Source organism: Dunckerocampus dactyliophorus, chromosome 4 (assembly GCF_027744805.1).
Source record: "Dunckerocampus dactyliophorus isolate RoL2022-P2 chromosome 4, RoL_Ddac_1.1, whole genome shotgun sequence".
Classification (NCBI taxonomy): domain Eukaryota; kingdom Metazoa; phylum Chordata; class Actinopteri; order Syngnathiformes; family Syngnathidae; genus Dunckerocampus; species Dunckerocampus dactyliophorus.
The window spans coordinates 14,740,884-14,758,726 of record NC_072822.1 but is presented as its reverse complement, the minus strand read 5'-3'; the positions used below and the strand labels follow the sequence as shown (position 1 = coordinate 14,758,726).

The 17,843-nt window shown below is 40.3% G+C and overlaps 1 protein-coding gene across 1 annotated transcript in view; it reads left to right on the top strand.

The window, feature by feature from the left end:
- Positions 1–17,843, top strand: part of sv2ca (synaptic vesicle glycoprotein 2Ca) — a 45,818-nt gene that overhangs the window by 15,831 nt on the left and 12,144 nt on the right. Inside the window, exons 3-4 of the mRNA XM_054774735.1 lie at positions 13,914–14,094; positions 15,434–15,585. Of these exons, the coding sequence (XP_054630710.1) occupies positions 13,914–14,094; positions 15,434–15,585 (333 nt within the window). The remainder of the gene's footprint in view (positions 1–13,913; positions 14,095–15,433; positions 15,586–17,843) is intronic.

The following is a 17,843-nucleotide window of genomic DNA, read 5'->3' as shown; positions in this document are numbered from 1 at the left end:
CAGTCCTGATGGCTGGAGGTGTATAATCCATCACCATGGTGTTGTGCACAAGGACTGACTCACTCGCTGTGTCAGGGTACCAGAACGGCACCCTGAAAGCCTCAAGATAGTGTACACATGCTCCCACAGTGAGATGTGACAATGCAGTGACAGCACAACATTCACAGTTCTTTTGATATGCTGCAGTTTGCAGGCTACTGTTGATTTAATGTTACACTTTTTGCCCCAAATTTCACGTAGCTTAACTGATGTATGATTCAGCAGGACTACACAATAATTGACAGATCAAAAGAGAGCAACGTGTGAGTGAAATCCAGCATGTTATTTTTGTCTGTCACAACAATATGTCCATTAGAGGAGTTTTCCACTAACTTTCACTGGTGTTTCAGGCCTCAGATTGGGGGGGGGGGGTTAGTACTTCTGATGACATTCTGCTGTGACTGAGCGGCCCGCCGGGGAAATACTTCCCCGCACAAACGTTCCTTCTCGTCACAATGACCTGTTTGGTAGAGAGAGAGAGAAGAGGAAATCAAGCACGCATGCACATGTCAATATATTGAGGCCTTTAAAATGATCTAGTTTGTTTTTATTTATCGTGCGGAATTGTAGACATAATAAATAAGACATCTTAGGCTTAAGTAAGACATAACATAGACTCACGCGTTAGCGTTAGCATCGACAGCGTACTTCCTGCAGTGGCTATTGTATCATAAATGTAACGCTACTGCCACCTAGTGACCAGTGTACAGTACTTCAGTAATGCCCCCATTTGTGGTTAAGGAAAGATGCCCGATCCACTTTATTCGCTTTATTAACAAGCAGAGAACACATGCAGTGAACATTCACACAGGAGCTGCTGTCGGCCCCAACTCACACAAGGCACTCGCACTCTCCACACTGCTAACACTTAGCTAAACACGGTCAACTCTAGCTAGCTGATGTCTCATGTCACTTCCAGGGCCCCGCCCCTCAAAGGCGCAGATACTAGATTACATATCACGTCTTCTGAATGCCTTATATTTGTATTTTTGTTCATTTAGCAATTTTTATACCTGAATGTGCTTAATTTAGGCCAAGAATAGGTAAAATATGATTAAATGTGCGTATTTTGCGACTAATAATAAGCTGTGGTCAACCCCAGAACAGCGACCATTTAATAATTAATTTATTTAGAAAAATCGTGATTGAGTGAATCCACGAAATTCAAAGCGTGAAGTGGTGAGGGACGACTGTATGTGAAAAGTCATGTCACACATCTCTTGATCAATCAGTTCATTATTGACAGTTGGACTGTATGCTTCCTCTCACTTCCCTCTGAGACTTCAGTCTTCATTTTACCAAGACAACATTGTCGACAGTTTTATACTAACAATGTGGGGAACAATGCATGCTTGCATGGGTTTGGTGTGGAAGAACCTGACATTAACACCTTTAAACACCTTTGAGATGAACTACTCGATAAGATATCATGAGCCACAATCATTTTAGAGATGTTTTATCAAGATTTTAAACCCAGTTAGTTCGGCCTACTATATTTGCCCTTATATGTATGTGTGACTTTCCAAGCGAACTCATGACAAGGTGTTACATTGCTATTCTTCTGTCCCTTTGCAAATATCTATATAAGAGCTTTTCTTTCCCTAGTCAAGCGAGGTCTAACAGGCATTCATCCTCTACACACTGAGCTTGTCCTTGTTGGTGACTCCATCCCTCCCTCTCGCCCTCCTCTCTCAACGCTTTTCTTTTTGTCCACGGTTCTCCCCCATTTTCCTGACTTTTTTATCCCCCCTACTGTTTGCCCGGAGGCTCCTCCCTGTTGAGGTGAACATGATTGTTGTTTATGGGTACTCAAGCATGTCTTAGCTCAGCCTACATTAGTGGTATCCAAAGTGCAGCTCGGGGGCCATTTGCGGGCCGCAACTTGTTTATTGATTGGCCCGCGGCACATTCTAGAAATAAAGTCAAACCAAAAAACCCAAAATAGAGCAAATGTAAAGAGAAAAAGCTGGAATGTTGATACTAATAACTAATGATAAAAGAAAGTTTTGTTTTTGAATATATAGATTTTTTTTTTTTGCCTTTATGCAAAATTACAAAAGTGCCCCCCCCCCATCATTGATTTCCAGAAAGCATGATTTTTGAAAATCATGATTCCATGATTACTATAACGTTGTTGGCACCCAGTCGGAGTTTTATGTGTAATTACACTTAATTACAGGCAACACAATGAAGTGAGCTGATGTTTCAAAGGTGCCGTGGTGATGTTAAAGTGCCTTCATGGGAAGGAAAAAACAATACAATCTGATCAAAGAACACTGTTTGTTACCACACCAAGCTGCATAAGCGTGCTGTAATTTGGCACAACTTTATCTTGTTGTGAGTTAGTATAGCACAGTGCTTCTCAAATAGTGGGGGGGCACGTTGAACTGTCAGGGGGGCGTGAGAGGCAGGGAGTACTTTCAATGTTAGTGCAGACCTGTCAATGTGTAAAAATGTATCGTACTTAACATGCAATTTGACTCTTGAATACACTTGTATGCATTACAGCTCTCCATTTTGTTAGATTTTCCTGGTTTCACTTTCAAGTTCAGTCTGTACAATACAGATAAATAGTAAGTATTTCAAATATTTCAAATTGGGGGGGGGGGGGGGGGGGGCTGAAAACATTTCTGTCCCCTGGGGGGGTCATGAGGTTAAATATAAGATGTAATCACTAGTTTTAATTTACAGGACCTTTTTCTTGACAATGCAGGTTTAGTTGGCTATACAAGTGAAAGTATGCTTTTTAAATCCGAAGATTACTGCAGTGCTGTGAAGCACTTGATATTTAAATGTAGGACTGAAACCAAAACAACAGCAATTTAAACAGCGATTTTGTAATAGAAAGTTTAATTTTAGCTGGTCTTACGCGGTTGCTTTTTTTCACGTACACGCACACTGAATGGCCTCAAAGTTCGGCATACTATACTTGTACCTAATGTGCTCCAAACAAGAAAGTTACAAAAATTGAGACGATAATGATCCATTTTGATTCACACTGTCATAATGGTGTTTATTAAATTGTGTAATTTGCTTTTGTGTAAATTGTACTGTATCATACTGTGATGTGCTTCTAATGTTATGTCCCTGTCATGTCTCTAAATGAGTTAACAAAAACAGAGCAACAGATCTCAGTATGATGCAGTGCAGTTGTATCCTACCACAAACTACAAACACAATAATAAAAATATTGTGGAATTAATACCTCACTGACAAGGTAAATCGAATTGGATTGAATTATCTTTGTAAAGAAAGAATTGATACACCTCATGCATTGGATGTCCCTGGTTTGTGGAAAGATGCCCATATAAAGTGTCTAGTGATTGTATTAAGCATTATTTCAATCTTTGCATTTTCCAATATTATATATAATTCATAGAACAAATTGGAAAATGCAAAGCTTGAAATAGGTTTAACATAAATCTTAAATGCGATATGTGACGGAAGGATTAATATTGCACTGGAAATAAGACTATGAGGAGAGAATTCCCCATGTATTGTGTGATGTTTGCTCAACGGTGGACAGGCAAGGAGGAGGGACGGCTCTGGAGTAGAGAGATTACCAAGTTAAGAGGAGTAATGGGGAAGGAGGAGTGGGAGGATCAGAGCGAGATGCTGGCACACTGGCGCTGTTCAGCACGCCAACAATGTGAGCGAGAGGCTTTGCTATCACCTCAGATACACAAGACAATTCCAATACATCACCCTATCAGTACGTTTTTTTTTTTTTATGATAGTCCCCCTCATCTCTTGTCTTCATTGTCACTGAACAGTCACCGCTCCCTCCTCTTCTAAGACCTCTTCGTCAGATCAATTGTAACATTTGATTCTGTGTTTCTTTACTGTGCCATCAACCTCCATCTGCACTACCCCCTCCCCGTTTTGTTATCCCTGTTGCCAGCCTCTCTGTGTGGGGCTCCGGGGTCCAGGAGCAGCTGAGCATAGCTAAACTGCGGTAAAATGACAGCATCACTGCAGAGATTACCACCACTTGTGCAGTGCAGCTCTGCCAGTGGGTGGGAATGTTTCCACATGTGTGGGCGAGGAAGGGATGGGGTTGTCCCCTGATGCTACGAGCAATGTCACCCACAAGTAAGCCATATCTAACGTCTTTTTCCCATTGGGGGCATTATTCGATTTTATGGCCACTATACTCACTTATTATAGTAATGAATATTGGGTCATATGACTGATGCTGAGTGAGTCATTTCCAAACCATACACACACGGCTTTACAATAGGCCACTTTCACGTGGATGTCATCGGTATCCCACTCCCACTGATGTGACTTAAATATGACAGGATGCTTCAATCGCTTTTTCTGTGGAGGTGGAGGTGGATGGAGGCTGGAATCTGATCAAAGCGACACATGATGTAGTACAAACATGATTACTTGCTCCTCAATGCCAAAGGAGCTGATGATAGCAAAGTGAATATTTAAAAGAAATATACATACTGGGCACTTGTGCATGTGGTCGTGCATGACTAATGTGCCTACCTTTTTTTAAACCGTGCTGGGGCCGGGTGTCAAACTTGCCCTTTGATTGATTGATTTACAAAGTCTTGTCTTCTTCAAGCTTCTCACTGATCATTTAACTTGCTGCAATTGCTAGGTTTCAACCATGTGACCTAGAGGCAGTTTGCGTTGCTTCCGGTGAGCAGACGGTGGTGCAAGCACAAGCTACGGCCACATGTGTATACATGTAGTATGTTTGTGCAATATTTTGGAGATTAAAGCGAATAACGGTGCATGTCGTTAAAATGATTTGCTCCAATTGTGTGAGTGCACATGGAGTGATGGAATAGTTGAAAACAAGACGAGCAAAAAGCAGCAAAAGCTTTTCGGCATGAATACATTTTTGTGTGTCCCTCATCATTTCGCTGCACTGTTTGCACTGTTGGGCTCCAGAGTTCAGGAGAACCCGGGTAGAAAGGGGCCAGGGACACCTCGGCTGTCTGCCTTTGAGTCATCGTAGGGCGGCAGGGACAGTGAGGCTGGCTGGGATACGTGGAGCCCCTGCAAATGCAGGCATGTGTCAACAATGCGATCGCTTCGCAAATTCCAATACGTGTTGCAGACTTTCCCCCTCTTCTGTATGTTCCTTTTCCTTTTTGTTTTCTTGCAACAGAGAAGGCTTTGTAAGCTTGGCGGTATATTTATGGTGTTTCTTATAGTTTACTGTTATGAGGCAATTATTTGTGCATTTCACAATCGACTTTCCAAAAATGTTTCAACTTTTATTTTTAATATAAATTGTGCTTGTTGTTGCCCGCTGTAGCCTCGAGAGTGACAGGGTTAGCAAACGAAGAGAAAGGTGGCTTCTCTGCGTTTTTTGGTTATTTCCTGAACTTGTTTCCCGCTATGATGGACTATGTTAGTAATAGCTGTTTCTGAAATGCATATTTGACCGGTTTCCACATGCGAGAACGGTGCATGTATGTGGTATTTTTGCTCTGATTTTACATAACTTCTATTTGTTTGCTCCCCATCTCTTTGAGGCAGGGCTGACAACATCCGGATGTGATGTCACGTGAAACCCAGCAATTGCCAGTTAGGAATTATGGCACCACCTGTTGCTTTGGCTTTTGCCAGACACCCTGTTCTTTTAGGAAAATGATTTATTTTTCAAACAACAAGTGTACATAAAAGCAAGGAGGGGGTGTATAAGGACATCCCGATGCAAAATGAGACAGGTGCAAAGAGAATGTGCGTAGATGGAATTTTGAACATGAATAAAGTGGAGAGGCTGTTTTGCATGGTGCTGAAGCACATCTTGACACTGTGAGCAAAGGGCATCAAAGCATGAAATCAGAGGAGAGGTCTTGAATGCAGCTTGATGCTTTATCCCATCTCTCTCCAGGGGTTTGGGGGGGTGTTCCTCTGAATGTAACAACACCAGAACCTGTAACAATCCTCTCTATCCACTAGGGTTGTGAATGATGCGACCGGATGTCGAGTTTAACAAGCAAGAGATGCGACTGCATTTGTATTAGCTTCCTGGATCAATCAAAATCAGTCATAAATCCTTAGGTTACTCAATTGTAGAGACATGCACCGGGTACCCGTAGCTTAGCATGACATAAGACAAAAATGGGTCTGAATAGCATTAGCAGTGGGCTTGCTAGCCACCGGGAAAGATTTTCAACACATCAGTAAAACATTAGGGCTGTCAAAAATAACACATTAACGACGGTGACAAATGTATTTAATTAATTATGTTAAATATTTTAGTGTAATTAACGCATGCGCACCAGAGAAAGCACAATTTGCTACATTTAAGTATGCTGGAAAATACACTGAAAACAAGTAAATGCACCTTAAACTACGTGATGTCTTTGAACGCAACTCCTCATTGCTCATAATAACACAGTTTAAAGTGTGATTCAAATGTTCTGCTACTATTAAAGAAACTAGTGTTAGACAAATTGATTTTTAGACTTGTGTGGTATCTTTTAGCTTGATTGACATATTGAGTTCATTTGGAGCTGTTAATACATACAAATATATGTAATCCTCTCCTGTCATTTATCGTACTGTTAATTAAATACAGTAAAAATGGGCATATTTCAGACATACTGTAGTTACTAATGGTGATTAATCATGATTCATTAATTTAAAAGCTGTGATTAATCTGATTAAAATGTTTAATCATTTAACAGCCATATAAAACATATGTACATTGTAGCGATCTAATTTATCTTATTTGTTATGTATTGTGTAAAACTAAGACAGAAAATTTGATGTAGTTATTGATTGTAGTTATGTAGTTAAATGATTTTATTTTTTATTATATTTTAAGTGTTTTTTTTTTTTTTTTGCCCAGTGGGTGGAGACCCCTGCCTTACAGCATGCTTGGGGATATGAGGTGCTTTTTTTTCACATTTGAAAATACTGTAAGAATGCCACTTATATAGAATTGGCTTATTTATTTTATAATGTAAGATTAATGTCTACAACAACAAATGTAACAGTTGAATCGTATCGTTTGTACACTGTATTGAATTGTATCCAATCTGTTTTAAAAAAATAGCGTTTTTGAATTGCATCTTAACCCGTGGATCTCGACGCATATCGAATTGGCTACGACAAAGAGATTTGCATCCCTACTATCCACTCATCGCTCGTGGTTATAACTTTGAACTGCTTTACCTTCGCTGTATCTTATTTAGAAATGGAAGAATGTTTTATTTCATTTTATTAATCAAAGATGAACTGGCGTTTGTCGGTCTTGTGCGTATGCGTGTGCGTGTGTGTGTTTTATGTCACAGCATTGAATCTGTGTCATGTTATGAGTGATGTGTTTTGACACAACAGTATCATGGGCCAAAACATTTTGCCTCAGTCTGACAAGTCTCCTGGCACTCTGTCATTTGCTGATGTGGGTCATCTCATAGTTGTATTTTAGTCACGTCAGTGATGCCTGCGTACGAGCTGGCCTCCATTCACACCGTTTTCTGTCTAATGTGTCAGAAATGTTACTTTTCTTCCTTCGGTGCCTTCACAGTCAGCTGTAATTTGTCTTTAAACTGCGCTCGTGTATCGATTTAGTTCCTCCTCTTTGTCTACAGACACATAAGAGGACTTGGACATTTTTTCAGCGAAATCAATGGCGGAGCAGCAGTGTGTAACCGTACAAAGTGCTGAAGTTTCATGATTTAAAATGCCTGCCTGTCCAGCTTTATCATTTCAAATATGTTCTCTATTGATTAGCTGGCTGTAGCCTGAGCATCAGTGTAATGCAATGCTGCTTTATTTCATGCTCCATCATGTGCACCATGGGAGATGTGAAACGTGAACTATTAATAAGAGTGTACACTCACGGAGCATAATAATAGGTGCACCTGCATACTCGCTTCAGTAGTGTGCTAGGGTTTCCTCTGTCAAACGTATAATGAAGTGTATTTATACTATAAGAGATAAGATTACATGACAGAAGTTCAGCTTCTGAGTTTTGAGCAACATGTCAGAGCAACATGTTTCTTATCATAGTTGAGTTTTCATTAATATAGAAATGTGCCAAATAATCATTTTTATATATGTGCCAATCTTTATGTTGGAGCTTATTATCTTGAGTGAGCGTTTGAAATGTGTATAAAAATGTTCAGTCTTTTTATAGTTTTTTTTTTTTTTTTTTACCTGTCCTGTTCGGCAGCTGAGTCATGCAGTATGAGTGAACTGGATGACTGTTTTGCCAGAACAGGTGAGTCTGGTATACTCCTCCTGTTCCAACTGCACTGCAAATTTATTGTTAAAACCACCGAAGAGAACATGGATAGAGGGACGACAGACATTGAAGAAAGACAACGTCAGGTCACATCATTGACTGTGATTGGACTCTGAATAGGGGAATTGGGGAAGGGTTAGGGGAAGAGAATGGACCAAGATGTAGCCACAGATGGTGAGAGCATCCACTTCATCCCCTGTTTCTGTAGTGCTGGGTGGGCCAGGTAGTCAGCTGGTGCAGGAATAGTAGGGATGTAGTTGTGAAAAGCGACTGAAGAACCCTAGGACTGGATATGGAGCCTATTTGGAGAACCTGGGGATGGACAGGGAGCAAGAAGAGAGAGCGACGCATACTAGCAGACACAGCAATAACTATGGTAAAAGCATCTTTCTGTATCGTTGTTATTCCTCCTATGGTTACTGTCATTACTGTAGTATTATTACTATAGTAATATAGATATACTAGCAAAAACAGAAACAATGGTGATAACAATAACATTAATAATATTAAGTATTAAAATAAAAGATGTTGCATGCTAGTGTGTGTGATCAATTGCCTTAAAATTTGTTGCTCGGAGCCGGTGCTAGTTCCTCCTGGTGATGCCGCGCCACCCCGACGCTCCAAAGAGCATCGAGGGCCCAGACCAGATCACCCCGGCCCTCCCAGCCCCCAAGAGTGGAGCCCCCACCACCTAAAAATGTTACGTCTAAGTCAAATCAAAACAGCATCATTGAGACATTTCAGAAAACAATATTACATTGACCTGGGATGACTCCCACACTAGCTTTTAGCAAGCCTCTCTTTGTTCCAGGAGCTTATTTTTGAGTCACAGTATATGTGACACTACATTGTACTTCCCGGCTCTTTATTGGTGCCAGCACTGCTGACGTCATGCACCGAGATGGCGTGCAGCAAGCTGGACAGAACATCGATAAATTCATTACGTAATTGACTGTCCTGTGTAGGATGTCCTCATTTGTCAAACTGCTTTAATTGCATTGCAAGTAGGAGGGAGTGCAGGTACTTTCTTGCTCTATTTGCCAGTATGTCTCTACAGTTCAAGTAAATGCCTCCAAACAGACGCATGGTAGAAAATGTGCATCTGCAGTATTGTGCAACATTTCTGCATTCTTCCCAATGACGCACATAGTAACTGCCCATCGCTGTAAGAGTTCTGTTGAATTTCGACAGTGATTGACGGCACCGTGAGGATAGCACGTACTGTGGTGTAGATAGCTGCCAAATGTGACAAACAGCTGAGTTTTGACCCCTGGAGCAAAAGAGCCCAGCAGATATTGGTCACAGCAAAGGGGAGTAGAAGTGTCTGGAGACATTATGAATGTCTCCATTAGGTTTATTGCAACAAGCATGAAAAAGGGGAGTAGCTCTCGCTCTGTGCACAGTGTGGCACAGTGTGACTTTTGCTTTGTGACACCATGACAGCAAATATACAGTACATTCATATCTGTACATATCCAACATATACCAGGATGAAAGTAGTCCCTCTTGGGATGGGCGATATGGCCTGAAATCCATATTGCAGACTCTTGCGCTAACAATATATACAGTGTTCCCTCGCTACATCACGGACTCGCTGTTTCATGGAAAAAAAATGTTGTGCTTTTTTTTCCACAGCGTATGAAAGTGCATTGTGTTCTGTGTCCTAACTGGCTAATGAGGACCCACGCGTTGTGTCTGAGTCCTTGTTGGCTAAGGGAGAACCCAGACATGTTCTGCGTCCTTACCGGCTAAGGGACTGTAGACCCATCCCGTGCAGTACAGAATGCGTTCAGCTTGCCAAATTTACATAAATGTCCGTTCGCTATCAGTGTGACACTGAAGTGCTATATGTTTGCATATTTTATCTCTGACAACACCCACAATGTCGACGAAATGTTCTGCACCAACAAAGGTACCTGCGGTCGCACCCAAAAGGCAGAGGAGGAAGCCAGCCATCACACAAAAAGTTGGTCGTCTGGACATGCTGAAAGAAGGTAGAAGTTGCGGCTGTAGGGCGCCATTATATAAAAAATTAATCTTTGGTTCGAGGAGGAGGACAATACGACAACAGGAGCAATATGTTTTAACAAGGATACAAAAACGCTACAGTACAGCAAAACGTCACCAGGACGAAGGGGCGCGGTCAGAGGAGGGAAATACGCATGAGCCACTTAAGAGTCACGTTGGTTGATCATTAAAATTCAAACGAAGGTTTGAACTCTTTTGAAAGTGTTTAGAGAGAACATGTTAATGACTATCTGAGAAAAGTGGATAACTTTTGAGGGGTTTTACAGCCTTAAAAAATTATTATTGCAGGCTATTTTGGGAACCTATCCCAAGCAATAAACGAGGCAACACTTTATCACAATGAAATCTTTGGCATATAAATGAGAGTAGAACTATTTCAGAACAGGATACATACGCCCTCAGGAAAGCCAAATTGTTACTATTTTTTAAAAGAATGAAACATAATATGTATTTTTGACAACATTTATTGTGCAAAACTGTACTATAGGATGTTGCTGATGAATGTAATACTAGTTGCAGAGACTTCAAATAAAAAGGTTCACATATTGGGTTTCTTTACTTTAGTGCAAAACATTCCAAAATGGACTACAACCAGCTAGTTTAAGTCCTTGATTGACCGAACATGACACTCAAGATACAGAGAATCTGAAAAATCGATGTCTTGTTAAAATAGGAGTGGATACTGTGAATTAGGTCAATACGAAGTAGTTTCTTAGGAATGCCAACTTAAAATAAAGAATTTTCTTCAATTGTCGTGTACAGCTACATCAGATGAAAACATATTGCACAAAACAGCCTGTGACATTTGTTGTTTCAAATAAAGCAATTAATTATTTAAATAAAGAAAATACTTCCAGTATAAGGCACACATACTTCTACTAAATAAAATATTTCAAGTTTAAAAGTTTTCTTCCAACAGTGCCATGCCAGAGAGAGTAAAAAGTGCAGAAGGCAGTACATTTAGTTTGTTAATTTTGCTTAGATGGCACAAAATTGCTCCTAGTCAACAGCATGTTTTGTTTTGAGGTCGTAAAACAGTTTGTCGTGTTATCGCTTTTTGCCGGAATTGTTGCCCCACAGAGTCTACAGCTTAAACACAAACCAAGCCCATATGATAGATGTTCCACTGGTCTTTTTCACCTTCATTTTTGATGAGAAAGGATATAAGCAAAGCAGGCCATTTTAGTTAAGTCGAGCTGCATTACTGTGCTCATTTGTCTGCTCATTGATTAGACTGTAATCCTTGTAGTCTACAGTTTGATGAAAGTGTTGTATGGGGGATGCAGGGTTCTCCATTCGGTTTTAGGTCTGTTGCTGTCAGCTTTGTTTAAATGGCAAAATTGTTTGTTTTCTTGTAAGATATTTAAACTGCAGTAGATGCTGACAGTAGCTCATCTGTCCAATATGACCTACAACAGGCTCCAAAAAAACGCTGACATGGTTAGGTTGTTGTGAAAAAACAATTCTACCTTGATCTGGCGCAAATGGCGCATGGATGAATCAGCAACTTTTTTTGCAGCCATATTTAATTTAAAAAAAACATTCATCTGACACTGAGAAATATGGAGAGCTATTGAACACGGCACTGCTTATTAGAGGAAGGAAGGAGACAGATATGAGTTGTTCATTCATTTATTATATTTATTTATATAAGTTCATCATTCTGTGTGCATGCTATGCATAAATACACCACCCACACACACGTAACAAAGAAGAATAAAGGATTCCCTGGCCAGAATGTCCCAATATAAAAGAACCACGATCCATTCTTCACAGAGACTGAGCTACCAATGTGTGGATGCTTTGTTTAGGCACTCAATTCCGCGGACAAGTTTGTTAGGTGCACTGTTTGTATGATAACTCAGACAGTGTACGAAAACCGAGACATATTTCTCGGAATAATTTTTGTCGAAAACTGAATCAAACGAAAAACCTAGTTTCCACTGTCAATTTGTAAAATAAAGGCAAATAAAGAAATTAAGTAGGTGAATTATGGCAAAAAACTACAAGTAAAAAAAGACGCCCGTAAACACAGACACTGTCATCAAGGCTGGGCTATGCTGCAATGTTTACGCACTGCTATACATAACATCGAATTTACTTGAGCTTGACATTTACTGTATATACCACTTACTTTAATATACCCTTACTCACACAACACAAACTAGAAGGAAGTCATCAACCCAAGCGCCTACCTCACGCATGGTGCAGCTTAAAATAACACATGTGGAACACACAATGTAACTGTACCACACGATGTTTGCGGGTATCGAAATAAACGTGTACGCACTAATATATACATGCAAAACCGGTCCTTTACAACAGTGGTCATCAACCTTTTTTGACCCACGGATGGGCTTGTGTTCCCACAAATACTTGCATGCATCAAAATCTGGAAAATGGAACAATTTCAATGATATCATCACTGATGAACAGTTTGCCCTAACGGAAGCGCAAGCCGATTGTCGCTACATATTGACATTGTTCATCATTTGCAGGTGGAAACATTTTTATGAAGCTTAAAGGAAAACTGCTCTTTTAAAAAAAATGTTGCCCATCATCCACAATCCTTATATGAGACATGAACACACCAGTCTTTCTTTTTTCTGTGCGTTCTAAAGATGTAAAAACAGCTCAAAAGAGGCAGGTAATTAATGCATGTAATGGGACGCATCAATTCCGCCTAGAAAGCCCGCTGTTAAAACACCTCCAAAACCACAAGCAGCGTTTTATCGTTTTATATACATGCTGTGACCATGTAGTAACAAGCACATTCATGATTTTGGCCATTTTAAGCATTACCAGAACTTCGTTACTGGGCACATTGACTTTAACTTTTCCAAACTCAAAAACAAAAACACAGCAGCAGTGGCAGCAGCTCCAATATGTAGCGTTACCTTTCGGTAGTGTCCTGAGGCGCTGTGGGCGGGTGTGTGGTGAAGTTAGTTGCTAGCCGGTGTGTTGTGGCGAGGTGTCACTATGCCAGTAAGGTAGTTCTTCGGCGTAACAATGTTAATAACAATGTTGCTGTAGCTTGGTTAATATGCTGGTCACATTATGTAAATGGAGCGTTGTTGGTTGTTGGAGTTTTTTTCAGAAGGCTTTATAGGCGGAATAGATGTGCCCCGTTATGTGCATTCTAGCTGAGAAAGAGAAAGGCATGTGCGTTCATGTCTCACATAAGGATTGTGGATGATGCTCAGTTAAAAAAAAAAACTGTGTCTGTGTTAGATGGAGGTCAGTGGTTTTAGCAGGGAATGACATATAATTGTCACATACTGTGGTAGTAGATTTTGCCACGTAAAACAAAAGTCAAGGCTTTACTATAAGTAGCCTTTTTATTATGCTTTATGTTGTATATTATTATTAGTCACATTCAGTGACCTGTCCATATTCACTGCAAGACTGCCATCTGCATTTTTTTTTAACATTTTACTTTTTAATATTTTTTTTACAGGATCTACAGTGTGTCAGTGTGATTGTCTGCCACAAATTCATAAAATCACGTTTCGAAAAGACCAAGCTGTAATTCTTAGCTTGGTTAACACGCACACACAACTCACAACTCTCTCAACTTGAAACACAACTAGAATAAATCATGTATTTGATCTTCTATTTCCAGGGAGCATTGTTTACCTGGGGATGATGCTCGGCGCATTCTTTTGGGGAGGAATGTCTGACAAAGTGGGCCGGAGACAGTGCCTCCTCATTTGCATGTCCACCAACGGCTTCTTCGCCTTCCTGTCATCTTTTGTTCAGGGATACGGCTTCTTCCTTGTTTGCCGCCTCGCCGCCGGGTTCGGGTAAGTCTGCTGAGACTGAAGATCACAAACCATTAGTCAAAAATGATTAGTGCAAATCAAGCCAGGCATGTGTCCATCTTGTGTTTACGTCACACATACAGTATCCATACATTCATTTTCTATGCCGCTTATCCTCACTTGGGTCGTGGGGGTATGCTGGAACCTATCCCAGCTGACTTTTTGGGCGAAAGGACTGATCGCCAGGTAATCGCAGGGCACATATAGACAAACAATCATTCACACTCACATTCATACCTATGGGAAATTTAGAATCTCCAATTAACCTAACATGCATGTTTTTTGGAATGTGGGTGGAACCCAGGTCTTCCAGATCTCCTGACTATGTTTCTTTGTATCAAAACAAAGTGTTTCAGTGGCCATTTGTTTTAGTCTCTAACCTCCTAATGCTGCTTTGGTTGACACAGAGCGAGAATCAATTTCATTTAATGATCACTTCAAGCCCAATTCACTCTCACAGTTTAAATACGTCACAAATGTTCTTCACAGAGATATTTTCTTGCTGTTGCAAAGCACAGCCACATAAACACCTTTATTAAGAAAATACCCTCACAGGCTACAACACTGGCTACATCTGTACAATCTAATGGATCCAATACAAGATACATTCAGCATTTATAAAGATCATAATGCTCACTTTAGATTGGTACTGTCAGACCGTTATTAATTTAACTATTTTGTTTATTTTTGTGCTTGCAGTTTGCAATGGAGTCATTCTCCGATTCTGTTTGCAAATATTAGGAATAATGGTGTTATGGAGTGTATGAATCCATATTTTCTTCTACAAATTGGCCATACCTAGTTACTTGGGCCCTGTATGTAATAGTCATTTATTCTAATTTTGGAGGTAACGCAGTACTTTTAGTTTAGCTCAGTGGTCTCCAAGGTTTTTTTCTTGTGAGAGCTACTTTTACAAAATGAAAATGGTCAAGAGCTACTCATTTTTGTAACATTTATTTTCATAGCTTATTTCATGTGTTCATGTGCGCCTCATGTGTTCATGGCGCGCTACCTGGTGCCCTCGGGCACCGCGTTGGTGACCCCTGATTTAGATTAATTAAAAAGGCTGTCCAAACCGCCATTGCAACCTTTATGTCAGCAACACGTTATAAGGGATTGTGTATGTGTCATGTTGTGCTGTCATCCAAGTCCATGTTGCCAATCCAAAAAGCCAATGGAAAATGTGTTCAAGCTCAGGTCGTTAATTAAGAAACAAACTTATCATGCCAAAAGATTAATCTAGAAAAATTTGTGTAACAACACATGCAGCTACTGTATATACTGTATATGCCTAATTTCCATATTTCTGTGCTTCTTGCAGGATAGGAGGTGCTGTGCCCATCGTTTTCTCCTTCTTTGCAGAGGTGTTATCCAGGGAGAAAAGAGGTGAACACCTCAGCTGGCTGTGTATGTTTTGGATGATTGGTGAGATCTACGCTTCGGCCATGGCCTGGGCCATTATCCCTCACTATGGTGAGTCTACCAGCTGTATCACACCTGCTTGGAACAGTCAAATGTAGGATGAATATTGATTTTAACTGCAGTGTGTTAAGAAACGAATACAGCGTTAATGTGAGCCTCAAAAGCATCAAGCTAGACTGATGCTTGACTATAGGATACACGTGTGTTTCCCTGCGGAATCAATCACCTAATAGCATCGATTTGCTCCTGCAAGGAGACAAGAGGTTAACATTATGCATGGATGTCATACAGCAGACACTCTGGGAGAGTGGAAGATGAGTTTTATTATTGCGCTGTATTTCATATCACCCATGCTAAGACATTAAATAAGGGAAAGAGCTTTCTAATTTCATTTTCTCCATATTTCCTTCCCTACTTTTTTAACCTTGCATGTTCAACCCAGTCTCTCCTTTTCTGTTTTGCTGGCTTTGTCTAACTCTGCCCTTCTTTTTATTACCCCCCTGCTCTCTCATCCTCTCTCTCTCTCTCCACTCTCCATCTTGGCAAAGTGTTCTTCTTGATCAAGCATAATTAGGTTTTTCTCCTTGCTTGACCAGGACAAAGCTTGTGCTCGAGGTGATTTATGACCAGACCATCCTTTGTCCTACCTGTTACGTCACTGACTGTGATTGCGTGTGTCTGCGTGTTTGTGTATGTGTGTGTGTGTTTCTTCACCAAGTGGCCTCATACCAGCCAATCACTTCTCTATGACGTCATATAAATTAAAACACACAGTGTCTGTCTATATATTTATCTATCTATCTGTCTGTCTGTCTCTCTACCTACCTACCCGACCACCTACCCACCAACCCACCCACCCAACAACCTACCTACCTACCTACCTACCTACCTACCTACCTCCCTATCTATTTGTCTGTCTGGCTTTGTAGTTGTAATAGTAGTAGTGGCAGTGTCACAGTGCTGTGCTGGTCCACCATCCATAGTCGATTATGTTCATAATCCCCCGTAATGAGATTTCCAATAGGGTGAGTGAACAACAAACCCTGGGGGAAGGAAGCGAAGCTCCATTTTTGTAGGCAATCAGTGGTTAACAACACCTCCCTTTTCTCTATTTCCTCACTATCACTCACACACTGCACACAGAAAAGACAATCAAGAAATAAAAACAGACTGAAAGAGGGGCAATTTACTCTGGTGAGTCAATGTGTGCAGCGAAAGACAATGCTTTAAAAAAAAGATCCATTCCCAAATGATGGTTTATTGTTTCAACTGAAAGATCGATGAGGTAAACTGTACAGTATGTGTCTACTGTATATTACAATGAGCCCATATTTATTATTTTTTGTAAAGATGCTTTAGAAGATTTTGAACACTAAACTTGGTTATTAAAAACGATAATATATTGTGAGATTAATCCTCAGAAGACAGTTCCTGGCATAAACACTAGCGTTAACCCCCCACGCTCCCTGACTGCCGCCACCTACGCCTGGTAATGGATAATGGCACTGCTCCCCGTGGAGAAGCATCTCCATGAGGCACGATTTGTCGAGAGACGTGGGAGGTCACGACTGACACTGCAGCATTCTTTTTTCCTCAACCAACTGAAGTCAGCGACAGCACAAATTGTGTGTGTATTCTGTTATTCACGGTGTGTTGTGGCTTGTCTTTTATACACAATTTACGCCCCGCACCGAAGAAGATTTTGTTTAAAACTGTACAACAAAATATATTTGACATATTAATAATTACGTATTACTGTCAACTTGTTCCATGCAATTGGATTTGTTGGTTGAAAAAAAAACAAACGTCCCATTATCCTAGTCATCATTATTAAGCAACAAAAAATTCAATTGTGTGGAACCATTTATGTTTATTTTTTGTACTTTTTGCAAAGAAGGTGTGTTTGAATTTTTTTCCATATAATTTTAGTTTCTATTCTATTTTTCATTTCTCAGTGCACGTTTTGTGTCTCCCCTAAGTGTATGTGCACACATGAGTGTGTGTTACAATGATTAATGAGTGTAAGTAAATGCTTGAGGGCCAAGATCAGGTGCAGTAAGATTTAACTTAGCGAAAGCACTCAATTCCTTTCCTACACATTCAATTAACCCATCACAGTGCATTTCCCTCTGCTCCCTCAGCAAAAGCATTCATCTCTAATGTTACACATTCATCTACATTTGAGCTCACACTTCATTTATGGCCCCCGTGTGCTTGCAATGATGTTAACACATAGCATACAGTTTCTATTACTACATCATTTTGTCATGGTACACAATTATCAGTGTCCTTTATATTCATGTATGCAC